At 43.3% G+C, this 20485-nt stretch overlaps 1 protein-coding gene across 2 annotated transcripts in view; it reads left to right on the top strand.

Moving 5' to 3' along the window:
* The window catches only part of ltn1 (listerin E3 ubiquitin protein ligase 1), a 150686-nt gene that overhangs the window by 19275 nt on the left and 110926 nt on the right, over positions 1–20485 (top strand). For both annotated transcript variants that reach the window (XM_070893306.1, XM_070893305.1), the window contains exons 6-9: positions 1120–1300; positions 3150–3323; positions 4393–4583; positions 12478–12625. In XM_070893306.1, coding sequence (XP_070749407.1) covers positions 1120–1300; positions 3150–3323; positions 4393–4583; positions 12478–12625 — 694 coding nt within the window. The remainder of the gene's footprint in view (positions 1–1119; positions 1301–3149; positions 3324–4392; positions 4584–12477; positions 12626–20485) is intronic.

The following is a 20485-nucleotide window of genomic DNA, read 5'->3' as shown; positions in this document are numbered from 1 at the left end:
GGGGAGGTCCAGAATCAGGGGACACAGTCTAAGGATAAGGAGTAAACCATTTAGGACCGAGATGAGGAGAAACTTCTTCACTCAGGGAATTGTTAACCTGTGGAATTCTCTACCGCAGAGAGTTGTTGATGCCAGTTCGTTGGATATATTCAAGAGGGAGTTAGATATGGCCCTTACGGCTAAAGGGATCAAGGGGTATGGGGAGAAAGCAGGAAAGGGGTACTGAGGTGATGATCAGCCATGATCTTATTGAATGGTGGTGCAGGCTCGAAGGAGTGAATGACCTACTCCTGCACCTATTTTCTATGTTTCTATGTTTGTACTGATGAGGTAAGGTAAGGATGGGTTTATATATTTCAGTGTTACTAAGTGAAATTAAAGAAAACCATAACATTTGCTATTGGAAATATATTCCTAGTTTTTTTGGGGGTTTTTAATTTCCAGTCTATTTTTAGAAATGCTACAAAGTGGATGAAGTTGATTTAAAAAAAATGTTTATTATCTTACTGGGGAGCTTCATATACTATTTGAAAAAAAATCTTGTGATGAATTTTCCATAGTAACCTATACACTGCTAATCAGAATAAACTGGTTTCTAAAATTGGAAAATAAATTCCATTTTTTTTTTTCTTACTTGCATTTTAGATTTTAAAAACTGTTAAATTGAGACCATGACATTTATTCTGTGTGCTGACAAACCGCTTATTCCCCCCCCTACCTTATGTAATGGACTTTGCGATGCAAAGGCACTTTAGACAGGTTTGCTGCAGTAACCACATTTTTAATTCCACTGAGTTTTTACTTGCTGCTGGTGGAAAGTTAAGCCATCAAATTAGATGTTTGTTGAAATTATTCAAATGTATCATCATACTTACTTTAAAAAAAAGTAAGCCATTTGATATTTACACTGGTGGCCTAAAGGGTGGAATATGAGGCTAAAAGTAAACATCGATTTCTAAACATGTATTAAAAGTATGCTACTGGAATAGTATTTGTTTTGAAAAAATATAAATGTGGATATTGTGTAGTAATTATTATGTAGTTTTACATAGTTGATGACTTTTAATACCCCCAGTGATGAATGTAAATTTACAACTCTAATTTGCTGTTCAACCTTAGAAGTGTTCCAGAGGAAGAAAGGGAAGGCAAATACTTGAGAGTTGTTACCAGTTCACTATTGGCTCTGAAGATGCTACTTGACCTTTTGCCCGAAAATGAGAGCACAGTCTTGAAGGGCAGACTGATGGAACTTCTGTCACAGTCCAAGTTCTGGAAATACAGCAAACATAAAAATCCACAGGTTTGTGTTGACCATTCTCTGAAATACAGAAAAATGTCATTGATTACTATATTAAGTTAATAGTATTCATCTATTACATGAGACACTGTGAGCTCCTGTAGAGTGAAAGTTCTCAAATTGAAAAGTTTTCCAAAATTTTTATTGGCCCAAAAATTGCGGTCGGCGGCGTAGCTGTGGAACTTTAAAAACATTTCTAAAAACGTGTATTGTGAAGTGACACCAGAATGGTTAACAATCCTTTTAGATGTACTCAAATTGGTTCCAATGTTTTCCTGCAAGGGTGACTAACACACTCGACCATTTGATAAGTAGGTTTTAAGAGGTCAATTATTGATTTTAAAGAGGTTTAAGTCTCATGCCAAAGTTCAATGTGAATTAAAGTTTTTGGCTACATCAAAAGTGCAGTGATTTGTCAGGTAATTTTCGCAATCATCCTCACTGCACAACTTCTATTAGATTTTGGAAATAACCCGCATACATAATTTTGCATTATTTTTTTCATCCAAACTCACAATTTATTATTCCTGTTTTGATACTCAGTAAAGGTTTAACAATGTTTTATATCTCTAGCAAGTAATGTTGTGGAACTTCAGAAAGAGATTCCCAGCCATATATTCAGTGTTTATTTTTAGGATTAAAATATATTATTCAGGCCTCATTTAGACTGGTAATAGATAAATCTATTTTATTTGTTATAGATGCATTATATTGTTTTTTGAGTTGAAAGGACATAATTGGTCACTGAAATCTGATAGATATTCACTTTATTTAACTTTCTTATTCAACTTCCCAAGTAATTAAATAGAACCTCGACTGATAAATAAAGTTTCCTCCACCAAAACGTACACAATATACGTACATAGATCTTCTTTTAAGATGTGAAACAGACTCCTTTCACTAATGTCAGCAATTGCTGGGCAAATAACCCAACTCTGCGCCAGCAATTGGGATTTACAAGGTAGTGCGGGTCATCTGTCAAGGCATACCTTGATAGATCGCAAGTTCTGGATTTAGCAAGTGCAGCAAATTTCCCAAACTTGCGGTATGACGGCGTATTCTCAGAGTACGCCGTCATACCCACTGCAAAATACGGACCAATATATACTACTACCAATATTCATAGAAACTTGTTTCAAAGATTCCATTAAAGGTAGAAAGTCACTGGGAAGCTATAGCAGTAGGGCACTGGACTTCTAATCAGTGTGCATAGCTTTGAAGTTATCTCCATTTAGATAAGTTAAGCCACTTTTATGGTCTAGTTGTTTGATGTGTCGTATTCGACCACTTCAGGGTTTGTGGGCAGAGGAAAAATGGCAGGACACAGGACTGCAACTAACCATGCACAAAGTCCAAATCACCGAGTGTTTGGCCTTTTTGCTGGAGGAGGAAGCATGATGTCAACTGGCAGTAGTAGAGACTTGGGAAGAGTGTGTACTTCTTCTTTCCATCAGCAAGTGTTTTTATCTTTTTTTAAAAATCACTTTGTTTTGCATAGACATCATCTTGCCAAAAGTTTCCGTCATCATTTTCTAACTTAAAGAAAACTGTACTTTTAGAACCTTCAGTCCAGGACAAGACTGGATCGTCACAGGATGTAGGACAATTGGGGGAAATTTGTAGGCTCCCTGCTACAGGAAAATTAATTGTACATGAGAGTTTTTTTTTTAAGTTTCATTCACAATAATATAACCTGGTGACTACACAGTAAATTTTGTTGACCACTTGACCTTTGTAGATCAGATTCAACCATTTAGTGCCCTGTGAATGGAAAGTATAAATGTTAATGTCATTGATAGAAACAGTGAGAATCTGAAATACTTACAGCTTTTTTTGTTCTTTGTTTTGTTAGATCCGTTCATCTTTCTTTGAACTGATTATTGCTTTTTGCCAATATTTGCCTGAACTGATGAAGTTTGAAGCTGCAAAAGTGTGCCCAGCTGTGCTGCTGAGCATAGATGATCTGGATCCAGTAGTAAGCCCCTCTGTCTGGGCAGCGGCACTTTATGTGCTCACCTGCATTGAGGTAAAGTGAAGCGCAAAGTAGACAATTTGGGTACAGAGAAGTATTGTCTTATTATTTAAAAAATGAGCATTGAAGCAAACTACCTGAATGTATTGTTTCGTTGAAATTATAATTGGTGTTTTATCTTAAAGCAAAGACGCATTGTTCAATCTGAGACTGGGATTCCCCAGTGATATAGATTTAAAAAAATACAATTTTATGAACATAGAACAATTTCATTAGTTTCTATAAAAAATTCAGGAAATGGCATATGTAGAGATTCTCGTAGTAACCTTCTCTGTTCTATTTAAGATCAGTGCCATAAGATAATATTGTAAATAATTTGATACCTCTTTTTCGTGTGCAGAGGTTTACTTTCACTGACTTTTTTTGGGGAATTTTAACCTAAAAAACTGGTGGGTCTGGAGTGTGGGGCTAGTTAATTGTTTAAAATCGGAACCCCGACCTGATCCCACCCACTTCCAGTTTTAACCGACAGCCAACCTGCTGCCAGGAGGCGGGACGTCAATTTCAATATTATACTGAGGCTGGAAGCCTCTTAAACTCCATTTTGTAGCTGGTTGGGTTTTACACACTTCGTAAAACCCAGCAGTTACAGCACTCTCTGTGATCGGAGACCCCCCTCCCCATCAGGTCTCTGATCACCCCCACTCCTCCGGCCGTCACTCGGCCCCTGATGTTGCTGACATCTGATCCCTGGATCTTAGCAATATCCTCCCCCCCCCACCCCACCCTGGTGCTCCTTCGGCCGACCCTAGCATCACCTTGCCTCCCCAATCCCTCCTTCCCTCCCTCCTTTGTGCGGCCTCGTGCCGCAGGCCTAACCACCCTGAGCCAGCCAGCCTCTCAGTCTGGCTGGCTGCAGGTGGGAAATGGGCCTCGCATGCAAATCCGGCTCTGCTGTTAAAGTCGGCAGGAGTCCGCAGGAAACCCGGCCTCCCGGGTTTTCTGACCACCTCAGAGCCCCGGCCCCCAACCTGCCTCCGCCATGAAAATCCAGCCCCATGTTTTCCATCCAGTAGTGTGATATTTTAGTAACACTGCCCTATTTTATTTCCACTTTTGTTAGGATTGCTGGGCCCATGTAAATGCGAAGAAAGGAGTTCTGCCAAAACTATGGACAGTACTTAAAGAAGGCGGCCGTGGCCTGGCTACTGTTGTTTATCCAAGCCTTTTACCATTTATCAGCAGGTTACCTGAAGAAATAATTGGATCAAAGATGGAGTTTTTCACTCTTTTCTTCAGTAACTTTAGCAAAGGGTATGATTTGTTTATTAATTCCCATCACCAAAGCACTCCACCATGATGCAGACTATTTTGCTATTAACTTAAACAACTTGATTTGGGGTGATATCCATAACATAAATGGTGTTTTACTTAAAAAAAAATACAAGTCTTGGAATACAGATTTCTGGAAAAGACAAGATAGATATTAAAAAAGGGTGTTAGGGTGGCACAATGGGTTAGCACACTGTCATTTCATTTCTAGCACCTGGATTCAAGTCCAGCCCAGCCTGATTTCTTTGTGAAAGGTAAGGGTCCTAAGTGAAATGAGTTTGGGCAGCCCCAACACAAAAAGTGAGAAATTTGTCATGCCATGCTTGGCTTGTTATGCTACTGGGCTGCTCCTGCAAGCAAAAGCATGGCTCTTGCTATCAAAGGCAATGAGGATTTTGCTTTCTGCCTCTGGCAAGTCCCAATCGTGGCATATGTTGGGTTTTAGTTCTGCTGGCAGCATGTGATCTCTATTTTAGCGCCTGGCTGTGTAGTTAGACTGAACTCTCCAGCAGCCCATGGAGAGAAGAACATAAGAAATAGGAGCAGGAGTAGGCCATTTGGCCACTCGAGCCTGCTCCGCCATTTAATATCATGGCTGATCTGATCTTGGGCTAGCTCCACTTCCCTGCCCGCTCCCCATAACCCTTGACTTCCTTATCGTTCAAAAATCTGTATCTCCTTCTTAAATATATTCAATGACCCAGCCTCCACAGCTCTCTGGGTCAGAGAATGCCACAGATTTATGACCCTCCGAGAGAAGAAACTCCTCCTCATCTCAGTTCTAAATGGGTGACCCCTTATTCTTAAATTATACCCCTTAGTTCTAGATTCCCTTACGAGGGAAAATATCCTCTCTGCATCTACCTTTTCGAGCCCCCTCAGTATCTTATATGTTTCAATAAGATCATCTCCCATTCTTCTAAACTCCAATGAGTATAGGCCCAACCTGCTCAACCTTTCTTCATAAGTCAGCCCTTCGTCTCTGGAATCAACCTAGTGAACCTTCTCTGAACTGCCTCCAATGCAAGTATATCCCGCCTTAAATAAGGAGACCAAAACTGTACGCAATACTCTAGATGTGGCCTCACCAATACCCTGTACAGTTGTAGCAGGACTTCCCTGCTTTTATACTCTATCCCCTTTGCAATAAATGCCAACTTTTCATTTGCCTTCCTGATTACTTGCTGTATCTGCATACTGATGTTTTGTGTTTTATGCACAAGGACTTCCAGGTCCCTCTGTACTACAGCATTTTGTAATTTCTCTCCCATTTAAATAATAATTTGCTTTTTAATTTTCCTGCCAAAGTGGATAACCTCACACTTTCCCACATTATACTCCATCTGCCAAATGTTTGTCCACTCACTTAGCCTGTCTATATCCCTTTGCAGATTTTTTGTATCCTCCTCACAACTTGCTTTCCCACTCATCTTTGTATCATCAGCAAACTTGGCTACATTACACTCAGTCCCTTCATCCAAATCATTAATATAGATTGTAAATAGTTGAGGCTCCAGCACCGATCCCTATGGCACCCCACTAGTTGCCAACCGGAAAATGACCCATTTATCCCGACTCTCTGTTTTCTGTTTGTTAGCTAATCCGCTATCCATGCTAATATATTGCCTCCAACTCAGTGAGCTTTTATCTTATGCAATAACCTTTTCTGGAAATCCAAATACACCACATCCACTGGTTCCCCCTTAACAACCCTGCTCGTTACATCCTCGAAGAACTCCAGAAATTTGTCAAACATGATTTCCCTTTCATAAAATGCATCATGCTTTTCCAAATGTCCAGCTGCTGCTTCCTTAATGAGTTATGAAATATCTCCTTAAATGTCTGTCACTGCTTATCAACCGTCTTACACTTGAATCTATTTTCCCAGTCCACTTTAGCCAACTCTGCCATCATACCTTTGTAATCGCCTTTATTTAAGACCAGGACACTGGTTTGAGATCCAACTTTCTCACCCTCCAACTGAATTTGAAATTCAACCATGCTATAATCACTCTTTCCCAGAGGATTCTTTACTATGAGATCATTTATTAATCCTGTCTCATTACACAATACCATATCCAAGATCGCCTGCTCCCAGATTGATTCCACAACGTACTGTTCAAAGAAACCATCCCGGATACATTCTATGAACTCTTCCTCAAAGTTACCTTGGCCAATTTGATTTTTCCAATCTATATGAAGATTAAAATCAGCCATGATTATTGGTGTACCTTTCTTACAAGCCTCAATTATTTCTTGATTTATACTCTGTCCAACAGTGTAGCTACTGTTAGGGGGCCTGTAGACTACGCCCACCAGTGACTTCCCTTTATTATTTCTTATCTCCACCCAAACTGATTTTACATCTTGATCTTCTGAGCCAATATCATTTCTCACTACTGCACTGATCTCATCCTTTATTAACAGAGCTACCCCATCTCCTTTTCCTTTCTGTCTATCCTTCCGAATTGTAATGATCAGTAATGCGGTTTGTACATCGTTGGCCTGTACCAATTTTCTAATTACACTAGAGAAGGTCCCAGCCATATGTCTTGTGACATTTTAACAACTTCACATATAAGATTCATATTTGCATAGTGACATTAAAATCATCTTTGTGACTACATGCATAGTTCCCCATTGTTACTGAATCCACCTTACAGTATAAAGGGGACAGATGTCAGAATGGAAAATGGTACAATTAGAAATGGAAGTTGTGCAGAATTTAAATGGTATATTGGGAAGACCAGAAAGACAGACCATATGGGAAATGGAAATATCACATTACTGCAGTAGGTCATGCTATTCTAAAATTTTGCTTTTAGCCTAATGTTAGGGCAGAAGAAGCTTTGCTTGTATCTGACCAATGCTGTATCATATTACATAGAATATACAGCACAGAAACAGACTATTTGGCCCAACTGGTCCATGCTCCACCGAGCCGCCTTCTACCCTTTTTCATCTAATCCTATCAGCATAATTTTATATACCTTTCTCCCTCATGTGTTTATCTAGTTTCCCCTTTAATGCATCTATGCTATTCGCCTCAACTACTCCATGTGGTCGTGAATTCCACATTCTCACCACTATCTGGGTAAAGAAGTTTCTCCTGAATTCTCTATCGGATTTATATATCTCGAAGTGCATGATGGAGATGTACTGCCTGAAATTGAAATGTTTTCTGTTCCCCAACACTAATAATCCTTCCAAAATATGCATTTTGTTAAATTAAAATAAATGAAGTGTAGTAGTGTAGCAGGTTGGAGCATCAGTGTATAATTTCTTCAGTTGGTGGAGAATGCAGCCTTATTTAATTATTCCACTGAGTTTACTTGTTTAGCCTCTTCTCTGAAGGGGGTGCCAAGATGAGCTCTGGCATTTTCCCTCAGAAACTAAGGAAGAACCTGCAAGAGAATGCACCTGATCTGAACTTGCACTTCCTACCAGCTAATATGGTAATTGGACGGAGACCAAGAAGAACTTGCATTTATAATAGTACCATTAACATGAAGAGTATCCTGAGGCATTTCACATAACAGACATTGAGCTGGGAAGGAGGAACTTAGGAGGAATAACCAAAGGCTTGCGCAAAGAGATGTTTTGAATAGTTTTTATAGTAGAAGGAGGTGAAGAGGTGGAAAGGGAATTCTGGCAGGTAGTACTCAGCTGGCTAAAAGCTCTGCTGCTCATGAAGGGTATGTATAAAATGCCTAAGTTAGAGGAATGGAGTGTTTGGGAGTGACCAAACTAGAAAAATTGGTGGAGGAGGTTAAAGAAACAACTCTAATTTTCTTGCACTGCTATCCTAGTTTTTCCTCCCAGATAATGGGCCCAAGTTTCGAGCCGCGCCTAGAACGGCGCAGTCCCGACCTGGACGCCCGTTTTTCGCGCCACAAAGTGCGCCTAAAAGAACTCTCCGTATTCTCCACCTCCCTGCAGGTCCTCTGGCCCTCGGCGCGGCACAGCACGAGCTGTAGGGGGGCGGAGCCAGGTCCCTGCGCTGAAAACAGTGCCGGGACCTCTGCACATGCGCGCTACAGTGGGCACGCAAGTGCAGTAGCTCCAGGCGCCCGAAACTGTGTGGGAGGGGCCTGAAGAACGCAGCCCCTAGCTCTGGCCGAATGGCCTCACTGGGGCTGCGTGAATAAGGCTCCTCCCACGGCCAGCTCCTGCTTCCTCCCGACTCCTGCTCTCCCCCCCCCCCCCCCCCCCCCCCAGACCCGACCCAACCCGCCTGTCGCTACCGCCCCTGCTCCCCGCCCCCGACCGGACCGGACTCGACCCGTCTGCCGCTCCCGCTCCCACCCGAGTCGACCCGACTCTACTCCCACCCCCGCCCCCGGACTGGATCCGACCTGATCTCCTCCCCCCTCCCCTCCCCGACCTGACCTCCCTCCCTCTCTCTCCCTCTCTCTCTCTCTTCCCCCTCTCTCTCTCTCTTCCCCCTCTCTCTCTCTCTCTTCCCCCTCTCTCTCTCTCTCTCTTCCCCCTCTCTCTCTCTCTCTTCCCCCTCTCTCTCTCTCTCTTCCCCCTCTCTCTCTCTTCCCCCCCTCTCTCTCTCTTCCCCCCCCTCTCTCTCTCTTCCCCCTCTCTCTCCCCCTCTCTCTCTCTCTCTTCCCCCTCTCTCTCTCTCTCTCTCTCTCTCTCTCTCTCTCTCTCTCTCTTCCCCCTCTCTCTCTCCCTCTCCCCCCCGCCGACCCGAACCGAACCTCCCGACCCGACCCGACCCAACGCCACCTACCTCTGGTGCTGGGGACGGGCCCTGCCCGAAATCTCGGGGCCCGGCCTGTTCAGCCTTCGGTCCCGACGGCAAACCGCTTCCTAAAGGCCTGCCTGAAGAACTTTCACACAGGTAGGAACATGGTTTATTCAATCTTTTCTTTGCTTATAAAGTTTTATTCAGGTTGGATTTATTTGTATAATATTTGTATAAGTTTACACTGTACATTAATGATTTAGATGAGAGGATTAAATGTAGTATCTCCAAATTTGCGGATGACACTAAGTTGGGTGGCAGTGTGAGCTGCGAGGAGGATGCTGTGAGGCTGCAGAGCGACTTGGATAGGTTAGGTGAGTGGGCAAATGCATGGCAGATGAAGTATAATGTGGATAAATGTGAGGTTATCCACTTTGGTGGTAAAAACAGAGAGACAGACTATTATCTGAATGGTGACAGATTAGGAAAAGGGGAGGTGCAAAGAGACCTGGGTGTCATGGTACATCAGTCATTGAAGGTTGGCATGCAGGTGCAGCAGGCGGTTAAGAAAGCAAATGGCATGTTGGCCTTCATAGCAAGGGGATTTGAGTACAGGGGCAGGGAGGTGTTGCTACGGTTGTACAGGGCATTGGTGAGGCCACACCTGGAGTATTGTGTACAGTTTTGGTCTCCTAACCTGAGGAAGGACATTCTTGCTATTGAGGGAGTGCAGCGAAGGTTCACCAGACTGATTCCCGGGATGGCGGGACTGACCTATCAAGAAAGACTGGATCAACTGGGCTTGTATTCACTGGAGTTCAGAAGAATGAGAGGGGACCTCATAGAAACATTTAAAATTCTGACGGGGTTAGACAGGTTAGATGCAGGAAGAATGTTCCCAATGTTGGGGAAGTCCAGAACCAGAGGTCACAGTCTAAGGATAAGGGGTAAGCCATTTAGGACCGAGATGCGGAGGAACTTCTTCACCCAGAGAGTGGTGAACCTGTGGAATTCTCTACCACAGAAAGTTGTTGAGGCCAATTCACTAAATATATTCAAAAAGGAGTTAGATGAGGTCCTTACTACTAGGGGGATCAAGAGGTATGGCGAGAAAGCAGGAATGGGGTACTGAAGTTGAATGTTCAGCCATGAACTCATTGAATGGCGGTGCAGGCTAGAAGGGCCGAATGGCCTACTCCTGCACCTATTTTCTATGTTTCTATGTAAGTATAACTAAGGATTTATTATAGAATTTAATGACTTCCATTTCCCCCCCCCCCCCCCCCCAACCTCATTCTGGACGCCTAATTTGTAACCTGTGCCTGATTTTTTTAATGTGTAGAACAGGTTTTTTCAGTTCTACAAAAATCTTCACTTGCTCCATTCTAAGTTAGTTTGGAGTACGTTTTCACTGTGGAAACTTTCAAATCAGGCGTTAGTGGCCGGACACACCCCCTTTTGAAGAAAAAATTCTGTTCCAAAGTGGAACTGTTCTAACTGACGAGAACTGCAGAAAAAAAAATGTGGAGAATTGCGATTTCTAAGATAGTCCGTTCTCCACCAGTTGCTCCTAAAAATCAGCCGCAAATCATGTGGAAACTTGGGGCCCAATGATTTTAGGAACTTTTCTGTCAACACTTCTTATTGGGCTAATTATAATTGAATTATTTTGAAAGGGCTATTAAAATCAGATAGATCAAAGTAGAATTAACAAACGTTTTATTCTAGGATGTCTCTTTTTTAAAAATATAATAGAAGGGAGATATAATTTAAAAAAAATAGCATTTCAGCTTTATTTTAAAGCGTATGTATCCTTGAAAGTGTTTTTTTGTCACTTATACTTAACGTAGAATAAACTTCTGGGATGTAGGTAAATGCCATAGAAATGCAAATTAGATGCAGTACAGAGAGCTATTTTGCCTTTTCAGAAATAGTGGAACTATTAACAATAAATCAAATGCAGGCAATGGTGCAGAAGTTGTTTAAATATATGTACATGATGGAGTGGAGGAGTCGTTTTTTTTGGCTGTGTATTTGACGTGCAGAAACCCATCATCATGCTTCAGAATCTCCAACCAAGCTGCTGAGAAATTCACACAAGAAAAAAATCACTTTGCTTGATATGGAGTGTGGACAGACCCCATTTTAGTAAGAGTCAAGGCTTAGGAATGCTCAAGTGTGTGCAGGGTTACTGCTGAATTGAACCAGCAGTACCCCTGCACACATTTAAAACTAAACACCTTACTGGCACACACCACTGATAACTTCCCCACTGTTTATCCAGGAACAACCACGCAACTAATTAGGACATTAGCTTGCAGGTTATCTGGAGCTAAATGAGAAAAATACCAGTTCACTTGAAAAACCTAACACTCCCAAATTATGAGCTCTAGTTTCAGATTGCCATGTCTACTGCAGAAAGTTGACATAGTTGCAATCTTCTGTAGCTGGGCGTGCATCCTGGAGCCACCTCCATTTAACTTGGTTCCGAGGGACTGCCTAAGAGGACTTGCCTTGTTCCCTTCCCCTAAGAAGGATGGTCAGTCGTTGGTAATTCGGGAACGAGCTTATACGTAGGAAATTAGTAACCTTTAGCTTCATAATTTGTCTCTGAATATTTTACCTTCGTATGATGTGGCTCTGAATATAACAATTTCTTCACGGTTTCCGAACACTGCATTATACTGTATATGCCTTTGTTAAGGTTTATATTTTTGGTAGGATTATATTTACTTCTTTTTAAATAACCATGTTTCAATTCTTTGTTTCCAAAACAATAAACGAGGCTCCGGCCCTAGATTGTACAATTGTTACATTCAGGAAGTTTTTGATCAAAGTAGATTGTGATCAAAGGGTAATTGAATATAACTTCAAAAATAAGTTCATCAAAGAGTACCTTGTGAATTTTTAATGTTTTCCCCTTAAAATGCTGATATTGATTTTGAAAAACAGGGTTGCATTTATATTATGCCTTATGTCTCTTAGAAAGCTCATTTTGATACCTTCTTAATCAGGTGACCCAAAAGTGGTTTACAGAATCATTTGGAAAATGTATAGATGATTACATACAGAACAAACTCCTTTTGAGGACACATTGTTTTCGATTCTTTTGTAACAACAATTTTGAGAACTATTTTCTCAGGTGATTTAAAAATATGTTCTTTTGTCATTTTTGATTAGGTTACTGAGCGACCGTGCCTTGATGAGCTGCTCCGAGAGTTCAGCAATTGTATCTGCATTTATGGAATGCTTGCGTTTCACTCTACACCAGAATTTGGGGAAGGATGAGGATCAGCAGAAGGTCCAACATATGCTCATAAATGATCAGGTAAATCAGGAAAGATATACTTGCCATTGAGGGAGTGCAATTAAGGTTCGCCAGACTGATTCCTGGGATGGAGCTGATTGTCCTATGAGGAGAGATTGAGTAGACTAGGCCTATATTTTGTGGAGAGGAGCAGAGTTAATGTTTCGGGTTGATGACCCTTCGTCAGAACTGGAGTGTTCAGAAAGAACAGATTCTTAACAAGCACTGAAAGGGGAGAGGAATAAAGAACAAAAAGGGAAGGTCTGTGATAGGGTGGAAGGCAGGAGAGATTAGAGAGACAAAAGGGATGATGGCCCAAATTCAAATGGTAATGCCAGGAGTTACAAAAACATTAGTCAAGATAGGGTGTGAATGATGGGATAATGACCAACTGCCATTAGAGACAAGGAGAGAAAAAAGAAAGAAACAGGCTCTGGGGGTGGAGGGAGGGAGCCAAAGATCGGCAGCGGTTACGCTCTGAAATTTTTGGACTCGATGTTGAGTCCAGAAGGCTGTAAAGTGCCTAAACGAAAGATGAGGCACTGTTCCTTGAGCTTACATTGAGCTTCCTTGGAACAGTGTAGGAGACCGAGGACAGAGAGGTCAGTGAAAATGGAGTGGAGAATTAAAGTGGCATCGGTGCTATTTCCTGCTCTCGCCCTGAACTTGAAAATTTCATTCACTTTGCATCCAATTTCCACCCTTCCCTCACCTTCACATGGTCCATCTCTGACTCTTCTCTTCCCTTCCTTGACTTCTCTGTCTGAATCTCTGGGGTTCAACCAGTATCCACTATAAGCCCACTGACTCCCACAGCTACCTGGACTACACTTCCTCCCATCCCACATCCTTTAAGGACTCCATTCCATTCTCCCAATTTCTCCGTCGCATCTGCTCTGACAACGCCACTTTTCACGCTAGTGCCTCTGACATGTCTTCCTTTTTCCTCAACAGAGGATTCCCCTCCGCCGTGGTTAACGTGGTCCTCGACCGTGTCTGTTCTATTTCCCACACCTCTACTCTCACCCCTTCCCCTCCCTCTCAGAACCATGACAGGGTTCCCCTTGTCCTCACCTTTAACCCCACCAGCCTCCACATTCAACGGATCATTCTCCGCCATTTCCGCCACCTCCAGCGTGATCCCACCATCAATCACATCTTTCCCTCCCCTCCCGTCTCAGCATTCCAAAGGGAATGCTCACTCTGCGATACCCTTGTCAATTCCGCAGTCACCCCCAGCACCCCCTCCCCTTCCCACGGCCCCGTTTCGTGCAAGTGCAGGAGATGCAACAATGCCCTTTTACCTCCTCCCTTCCCACAATCCAGGGCCCCAAATAATCCTTCCAGGTCTAACAGCGATTTACTTGTACTATTTTCAATTTAGTGTACTGTATTTGCTGTTCACGATGTGGTCTCCTCTACATTGGGGAGACCAAGCGTAGATTGGGTGACCGCTTTGCAGAGCACCTTCGTTCAGTTCACAAGTGTGACCTTGAGCTTCCGGTCGCCTGTCACTTTAATTCTCCACTCTATTCCCACTCTGACCTCTCTGTCCTCTGTCTCCTACACTGTTCCAAGGAAGCTCAACGTAAGCTCGAGGAACAGCACCTCATCTTTCGTTTAGGCACTTTATAGCCTTCTGGACTCGACGTCGAGTTCAAAAATTTCAGAGCGTAACCGCTGCCCATCTTTGGCTCCCTTCTCCCCGCCCCCCCCCCCCCCCCCCAAGAGCCTGTTTCTTTTTTCTCCTTGTCTCTAATGGTAGTTGGTCATTATCACACTCATTCACACCCTATCTTGACTAATGTTTTTCTAACTCCTGGCATTATCATTTGATTTTGGGCCATCATCCCTTTTATCTCTCTAATCTCTCCTGTCTTCCAACCGATTACAGACCTTCCCTTTTGTTCTTTCTTCCCCTCCCCCTTTCATAGAAACATAGAAAATAGATGCAGGAGTAGGTCATTCAGCCCTTCGAGTCAGCACCACCATTCAATATGATCATGGCTGATCATGCAACTTCAATACCCCATTCCTGCTTTCTCTCCATACCCCTTGATCACTTTACCGTAAGGGCCATATCTAACTCCCTTTTGAATATATCTAACAAACTGGCCTCAACAACTTTCTGTGGTTAAAAAATTCCACAGGTTCACAATTCTCTGAGTGAAGAAGTTTCTCCTCATCTCTGTCCGAAATGGCTTACCCCTTATCCTTAGACTGTGACCCTGGTTCTGGACTTCCCCAACATCAGGGACATTCTTCCTGCATCAAACCTGTCCAATCCCATCAGAATTTTATGTTTCTATGAGATCCCGTCTCATTCTTCTAAATTCCAGTAAATATAACCTAGTCGATCCAGTCTTTCTTCATATGTCAGTCCTGCCATCCCGGGAATCAGTCTGGTGAACCTTCACTGCACTCCCTCAATAGCAAGAATGTCCTTCCTCAGATTAGGAGACCAAAACTGTACACAATACTCAAGGTGTGGCCTTACCAAGGCCCTGTACAACTGCAGCAAGACCTCCTTGCTCCTATACTCAAATCCTCTCACTATGAAGGCCAACATGCCATTTGTCGCCTTCACCGCCTGCTGTACCTGCATGCCAACTTTCAATGACTGATGTACCATGACACCCAGGTCTCGTTGCACCTCCCCTTTGCCTAATTTGTCACCATTCAGATAATATTCAGTGCTTGTTAATAATCTGTTCTTTCCGAACACTCTCTAGTTCTGACGAAAGGTCATCGACCCGAAACGTTAACTCTGCTTCCTGTCCGCAGATGCTGCCTGACCTGCTGAGATTTCCAGCATTTTCTGTTTTTTTTCCAGATTATGGCATTCGCAGTATTTTCTTTTGTAAGAGCTATATTGTCTCGAGTTTAGAAGAATGAGAGATTATTTCATTGAAACATACAAAATTCTTACAGGGCTTGACAAGGTAAATGCAGGGAGGATGTTTCCCCAGGCTGGGGAGTCTAGAGCCAGAGGTCACAGTCTCAGAATAAGGGGTCGGCCATTTAGGACTGAGATGAGAAATTTATTCACTCAGAGGATGTTGAACTTTGGAATTATCTACCCTAGAGGGCTGTGGAAGCTCAGTCATTGAGTATATTCAAGACAGAGATCGATAGATTTTTAGATAATAAGGGAATCAAGGGAGTTGAGGTAGAAAATCAGCCAAGATCTTATTGAAGGGCGGAGCAGGCTTGAGGGGCCAGATGACCTACTCCTAACATAGAAACATAGAAAATAGGTGCAGGAGTAGGCCATTCAGCCCTTCTAGCCTGCACCGCCATTCAATGAGTTCATGGCTGAACATGCAACTTAGTACCCCCTTCCTGCTTTCTCGCCATACCCCTTGATCCCCCTAGTAGTAAGGACTTCATCTAACTCCCTTTTGAATATATTTAGTGAATTGGCCTCAACTACTTTCTGTGGTAGAGAATTCCACAGGTTCACCACTCTCTGGGTGAAGAAGTTTCTCCTCATCTCGGTCCTAAATGGCTTACCCCTTATCCTTAGACTGTGACCCCTGGTTCTGGACTTCCCCAACATTGGGAACATTCTTCCTGCATCTAACCTGTCTAAACCCGTCAGAATTTTAAATGTTTCTACGAGGTCCCCTCTCCTTCTTCTGAACTCCAGTGAATACAGGTCCAGTTGATCCAGTCTTTCTTGATAGGTCAGTCCCACCATCCCGGGAATCAGTCTGGTGAATCTTCGCTGCACTCCCTCAATAACAAGAATGTCCTTCCTCAAGTTAGAAGACCAAAGCTGTACACAATACTCCAGGTGTGGCCTCACCAAGGCCCTGTATAACTGTAGCAACACCTCCCTGCCCCTGTACTCAAATCCCCTCGCTATGAAGGCCAACATGCCATTTGCTTTCTTAACCGCCTGCTGTACCTGCATGCCAACCTTCAATGACTGATGTACCATGACACCCAGGTCTCGTTGCACCTCCCCTTTTCCTAATCTGTCACCACTCAGATAATAGTCTGTCTCTCTATTTTTACCACCAAAGTGGATAACCTCACATTTATCCACATTATACTTCATCTGCCATGCATTTGCCCACTCACCTAACCTATCCAAGTCACTCTGCAGCCTCATAGCATCCTCCTCGCAGCTCACACTGCCACCCAACTTAGTGTCATCCGCAAATTTGGAGATACTACATTTAATCCCCTCATCTAAATCATTGTACATTAATGTAAACAGCTGGAGCCCCAGCACAGAACCTTGCGGTACCCCACTAGTCACTGCCTGCCATTCTGAAAAGTACCCATTTACTCCTACTCTTTGCTTCCTGTCTGACAATCAGTTCTCAATCCCCATCAGCACACTCCCCCAATCCCATGTGCTTTAACTTTGCACATTAATCTCTTGTGTGGGACCTTGTCGAAAGTCTTCTGAAAGTCCAAATATACCACATCAACTGGTTCTCCCTTGTCCACTTTACTGGAAACATCCTCAAAAAATTCCAGAAGATTTGTCAAGCATGATTTCCCTTTCACAAATCCATGCTGACTTGGACCTATCATGTCACCTTTTTCCAAATGCGCTGCTATGACATCCTTAATAATTGATTCCATCATTTTACCCACTACTGAGGTCAGGCTGACTGGTCTATAATTCCCTGTTTTCTCTCTCCTTTTTTAAAAAGTGGGGTTACATTGGCTACCCTCCACTCCATAGGAACTGATCCAGAGTCAATGGAATGTTGGAAAGTGGCTATTTCCAAGGCCACCTCCTTAAGAACTCTGAGATGCAGTCCATCAGGCCCTGGGGATTTATCGGCCTTCAATCCCATCAATTTCCCCAACACAATTTCCCGACTAATAAAGATTTCCCTCAGTTCCTCCTCCTTACTAGACCCTCTGACCACTTTTATATCCGGAAGGTTGTTTATGTCCTCCTTAGTGAATACCGAACCAAAGTACTTGTTCAATTGGTCTGCCATTTCTTTGTTCCCCGTTATGACTTCCCCTGATTCTAACTGCAGGGGACCTACGTTTGTCTTTACTAACCTTTTTCTCTTTACATATCTGTAGAAACTTTTGCAATCCGCCTTAATGTTCCCTGCAAGCTTCTTCTCGTACTCCATTTTCCCTGCCCTAATCAAACCCTTTATCCTCCTCTGCTGAGTTCTAAATTTCTCCCAGTCCCCGGGTTCGCTGCTATTTCTGGTCAATTTGTATGCCACTTCCTTGGCTTTAATACTATCCCTGATTTCCCTTGATAGCCACGGTTGAGTCACCTTCCCTTTTTTATTTTTACGCCAGACAGGAATGTACAATTGTTGTAGTTCATCCATGCGGTCTCTAAATGTCTGCCATTGCCCATCCACAGTCAACCCCTTAAGTATCATTCGCCAATCTATCCTAGCCAATTCGCTCCTCATACCTTCAAAGTTACCCTTCTTTAAGTTCTGGACCATCGTCTCTGAATTAACTGTTTCATTCTCCATCCTAATGCAGAATTCCACCATATTATGGTCACTCTTCCCCAAGGGGCCTCGCACAATGAGATTGCTAATTAATCCTCTCTCATTACACAACTCCTGCTCCTATATCTTATGTTCTTATGTTCTTATATGAGAAAAGATAAAGCACTTTTCTTTAAAAGTGCTGAGAATTGACTTACTGAGATCGAAAGCTCAAATGAGTGGAGGAATTGAAATCTGTAGCTCATCAATCAACACCATTGTGCATTTTAATGTATTGTGACACCATGACACCTATGATAATTTTCCTCGAGTTTTTTGTGTTAAAGATTTATTTTCTTCTTCCATTTCCTTTTTCAAGTTTCCTTAAACCATATAATATCCTTGACTGAGGGAGTAGGTATGCACCCTGCTTAGCTACAAGGAGCTGGCTATGATATACTACGCCACAAAAGATGAAATTGATAACTTGCTGTAAAGAGGATCGTGGACACAAATCTGCAGTCTATTTGGCCCACCCCTTTTTTCAGCGCACTCGCCAGAGATGCGCCGACTTTGTGGGCTGAAAAGGGCACCGATAAAATGTCCCCCGATTCTGGCCGCTGTGTTGCCTTTCCCGGGGCTTGGCGCAGCGTGGCCAGTCGATTAAGGGGCGGAGCTAGGACCCTGCGCCAGAAACCGTGCCGGCAGCTCTCCACATGCGCGTTGGAGTGTGCGTAGTTGCTCCTGCCCCCAGCCTCTACTGTGTTAGGCCGAGTGGCCTCCCGCACAGGCCAGTCCGCTGCCTTCCTGGGCTAGAAGGCCACAACAAGCAGGTTGGTCCGGGACCCAAGCCGCGCGGCAGGGATTGTGGGGTGGGGAGGACTTTTGATCCTGGGTGGGGCGGGGGGTTTGGAGTTTTGATCCCGGGGCGGGGGGTGAGTTCCAAACCGCAGAATGGGTTCGATCACTGACCTCATGGGGGTACGGGATTCCGATCCCGTGGACGATCTGATCCCCGACCTCAAGGGAAGATCTGATCCCCAGAGGTGTCCGATCTCTGACCCCAGGTGCTGTTCTGATCCTGGAGGATCTGATCCCCGACCCCGGGAGGTAGGGTTGTTTGTAAGGGGCGAGCTGATGGTGGGTGAGCTTAGGCGGCTGGGAGAACATAAGAATTACGAGCAGCAGGTACTTCTATGTTTTATTTGGATATTTTGAAAAAATTATGTAAATATGTTTTGTCTCTTTACTACGTTTATTTTTGTAGTTTAAGCTTCCATGAATGCTTCTGTTGTATAGTAAATTAACTTTGCGAAGTTTGTCATATGAGGAAAAGCAATGTGAGGAGGACACACAAAATCTGCAAAAGGACATAGTCAGGCTAAGTGAGTCGGCAAAAATTTGGCAGATGGAGTATAATGTTGGAAAGTGTGAGGTCATGCACTTTGGCAGAAAAAATCAAAGAGCAAGTTATTATTTAAAAGGAGAAAGATTGCACAGTGTCGCAGTACAGTAGGACCTGGGGTACTTGTGCATGAAACACAAAAGGGAAGTGATCAGGAAGGCCAATGGTATCTTGGCCTTTATTGCAAAGGGGATGGAGTATAAAAGCAGGGAAGTCTTGCTACAGCTATATAAGGTATTGGTGAGGCCACACCTAGAATACTGCTTGCAGTTTTGGTTTCCATATTTACGAAAGGATATACTTGTTTTGGAGGCAGTTCAGAGAAGGTTCACTAGGTTGATTCCGGGGATGAGGGGGTTGACTTATGAGGAAAGGTTGAGTAGGTTGGGCCTGTACTCATTGGAATTCAGAAGAATGAGAGGTGATCTTATCGAAACGTATAAGATTATGAGGGGGCTTGACAAGGTGGATGCAGAGAGGATGTTTCCACTGATGGGGGAGACTAGAACTAGAGGGCATGATCTTAGAATAAGAGGCCGCCCATTTAAAACAGAGATGAGGAGAAATTTTTTCTTCTGAGGGTTGTAAATCTGTGGAATTCGCTGTCTCAGAGAGCTGTGGAACTTGGGACATTGAATAAATTTAAGACAGAAATAGACAGTTTCTTAAACAATAAGGGGATAAGGGGTTATGAGGAGCGTGCAGGGAAGTGGAGCTGAATCCATGATCAAATCAGCCATGATCTTATTGAATGGCGGAGCAGGCTCGAGGGGCCGGATGGCCTACTCTTGTTCCTATTTCTTATGTTCTTATGTCCTGTATAGCTGTTTGATCCTATTCACATTCTTTAGTCAAGTCATTAAGTTCTGCTGGCCTCCGATGTACCTACCTGCGCTGATTTCTTTACTCTCCGCAAGGGTTTTCTGTGTGGCCACAAATGGCCACATACACTGGCCTAAGTTAGTTTGGAGTAACTATTATCTGTCCATAGTGACCTAAATGGGCGTAGGTGGCTTGTAACGCCCCTTTTGAAAACAACTAAGC

This window comes from Pristiophorus japonicus, chromosome 11 (genome assembly GCF_044704955.1).
Source record: "Pristiophorus japonicus isolate sPriJap1 chromosome 11, sPriJap1.hap1, whole genome shotgun sequence".
In the NCBI taxonomy this organism is placed as follows: Eukaryota; Metazoa; Chordata; class Chondrichthyes; family Pristiophoridae; genus Pristiophorus; species Pristiophorus japonicus.
Note: the sequence above shows the minus strand (reverse complement) of the source record. Positions and strands in the feature narration are given on the sequence as shown.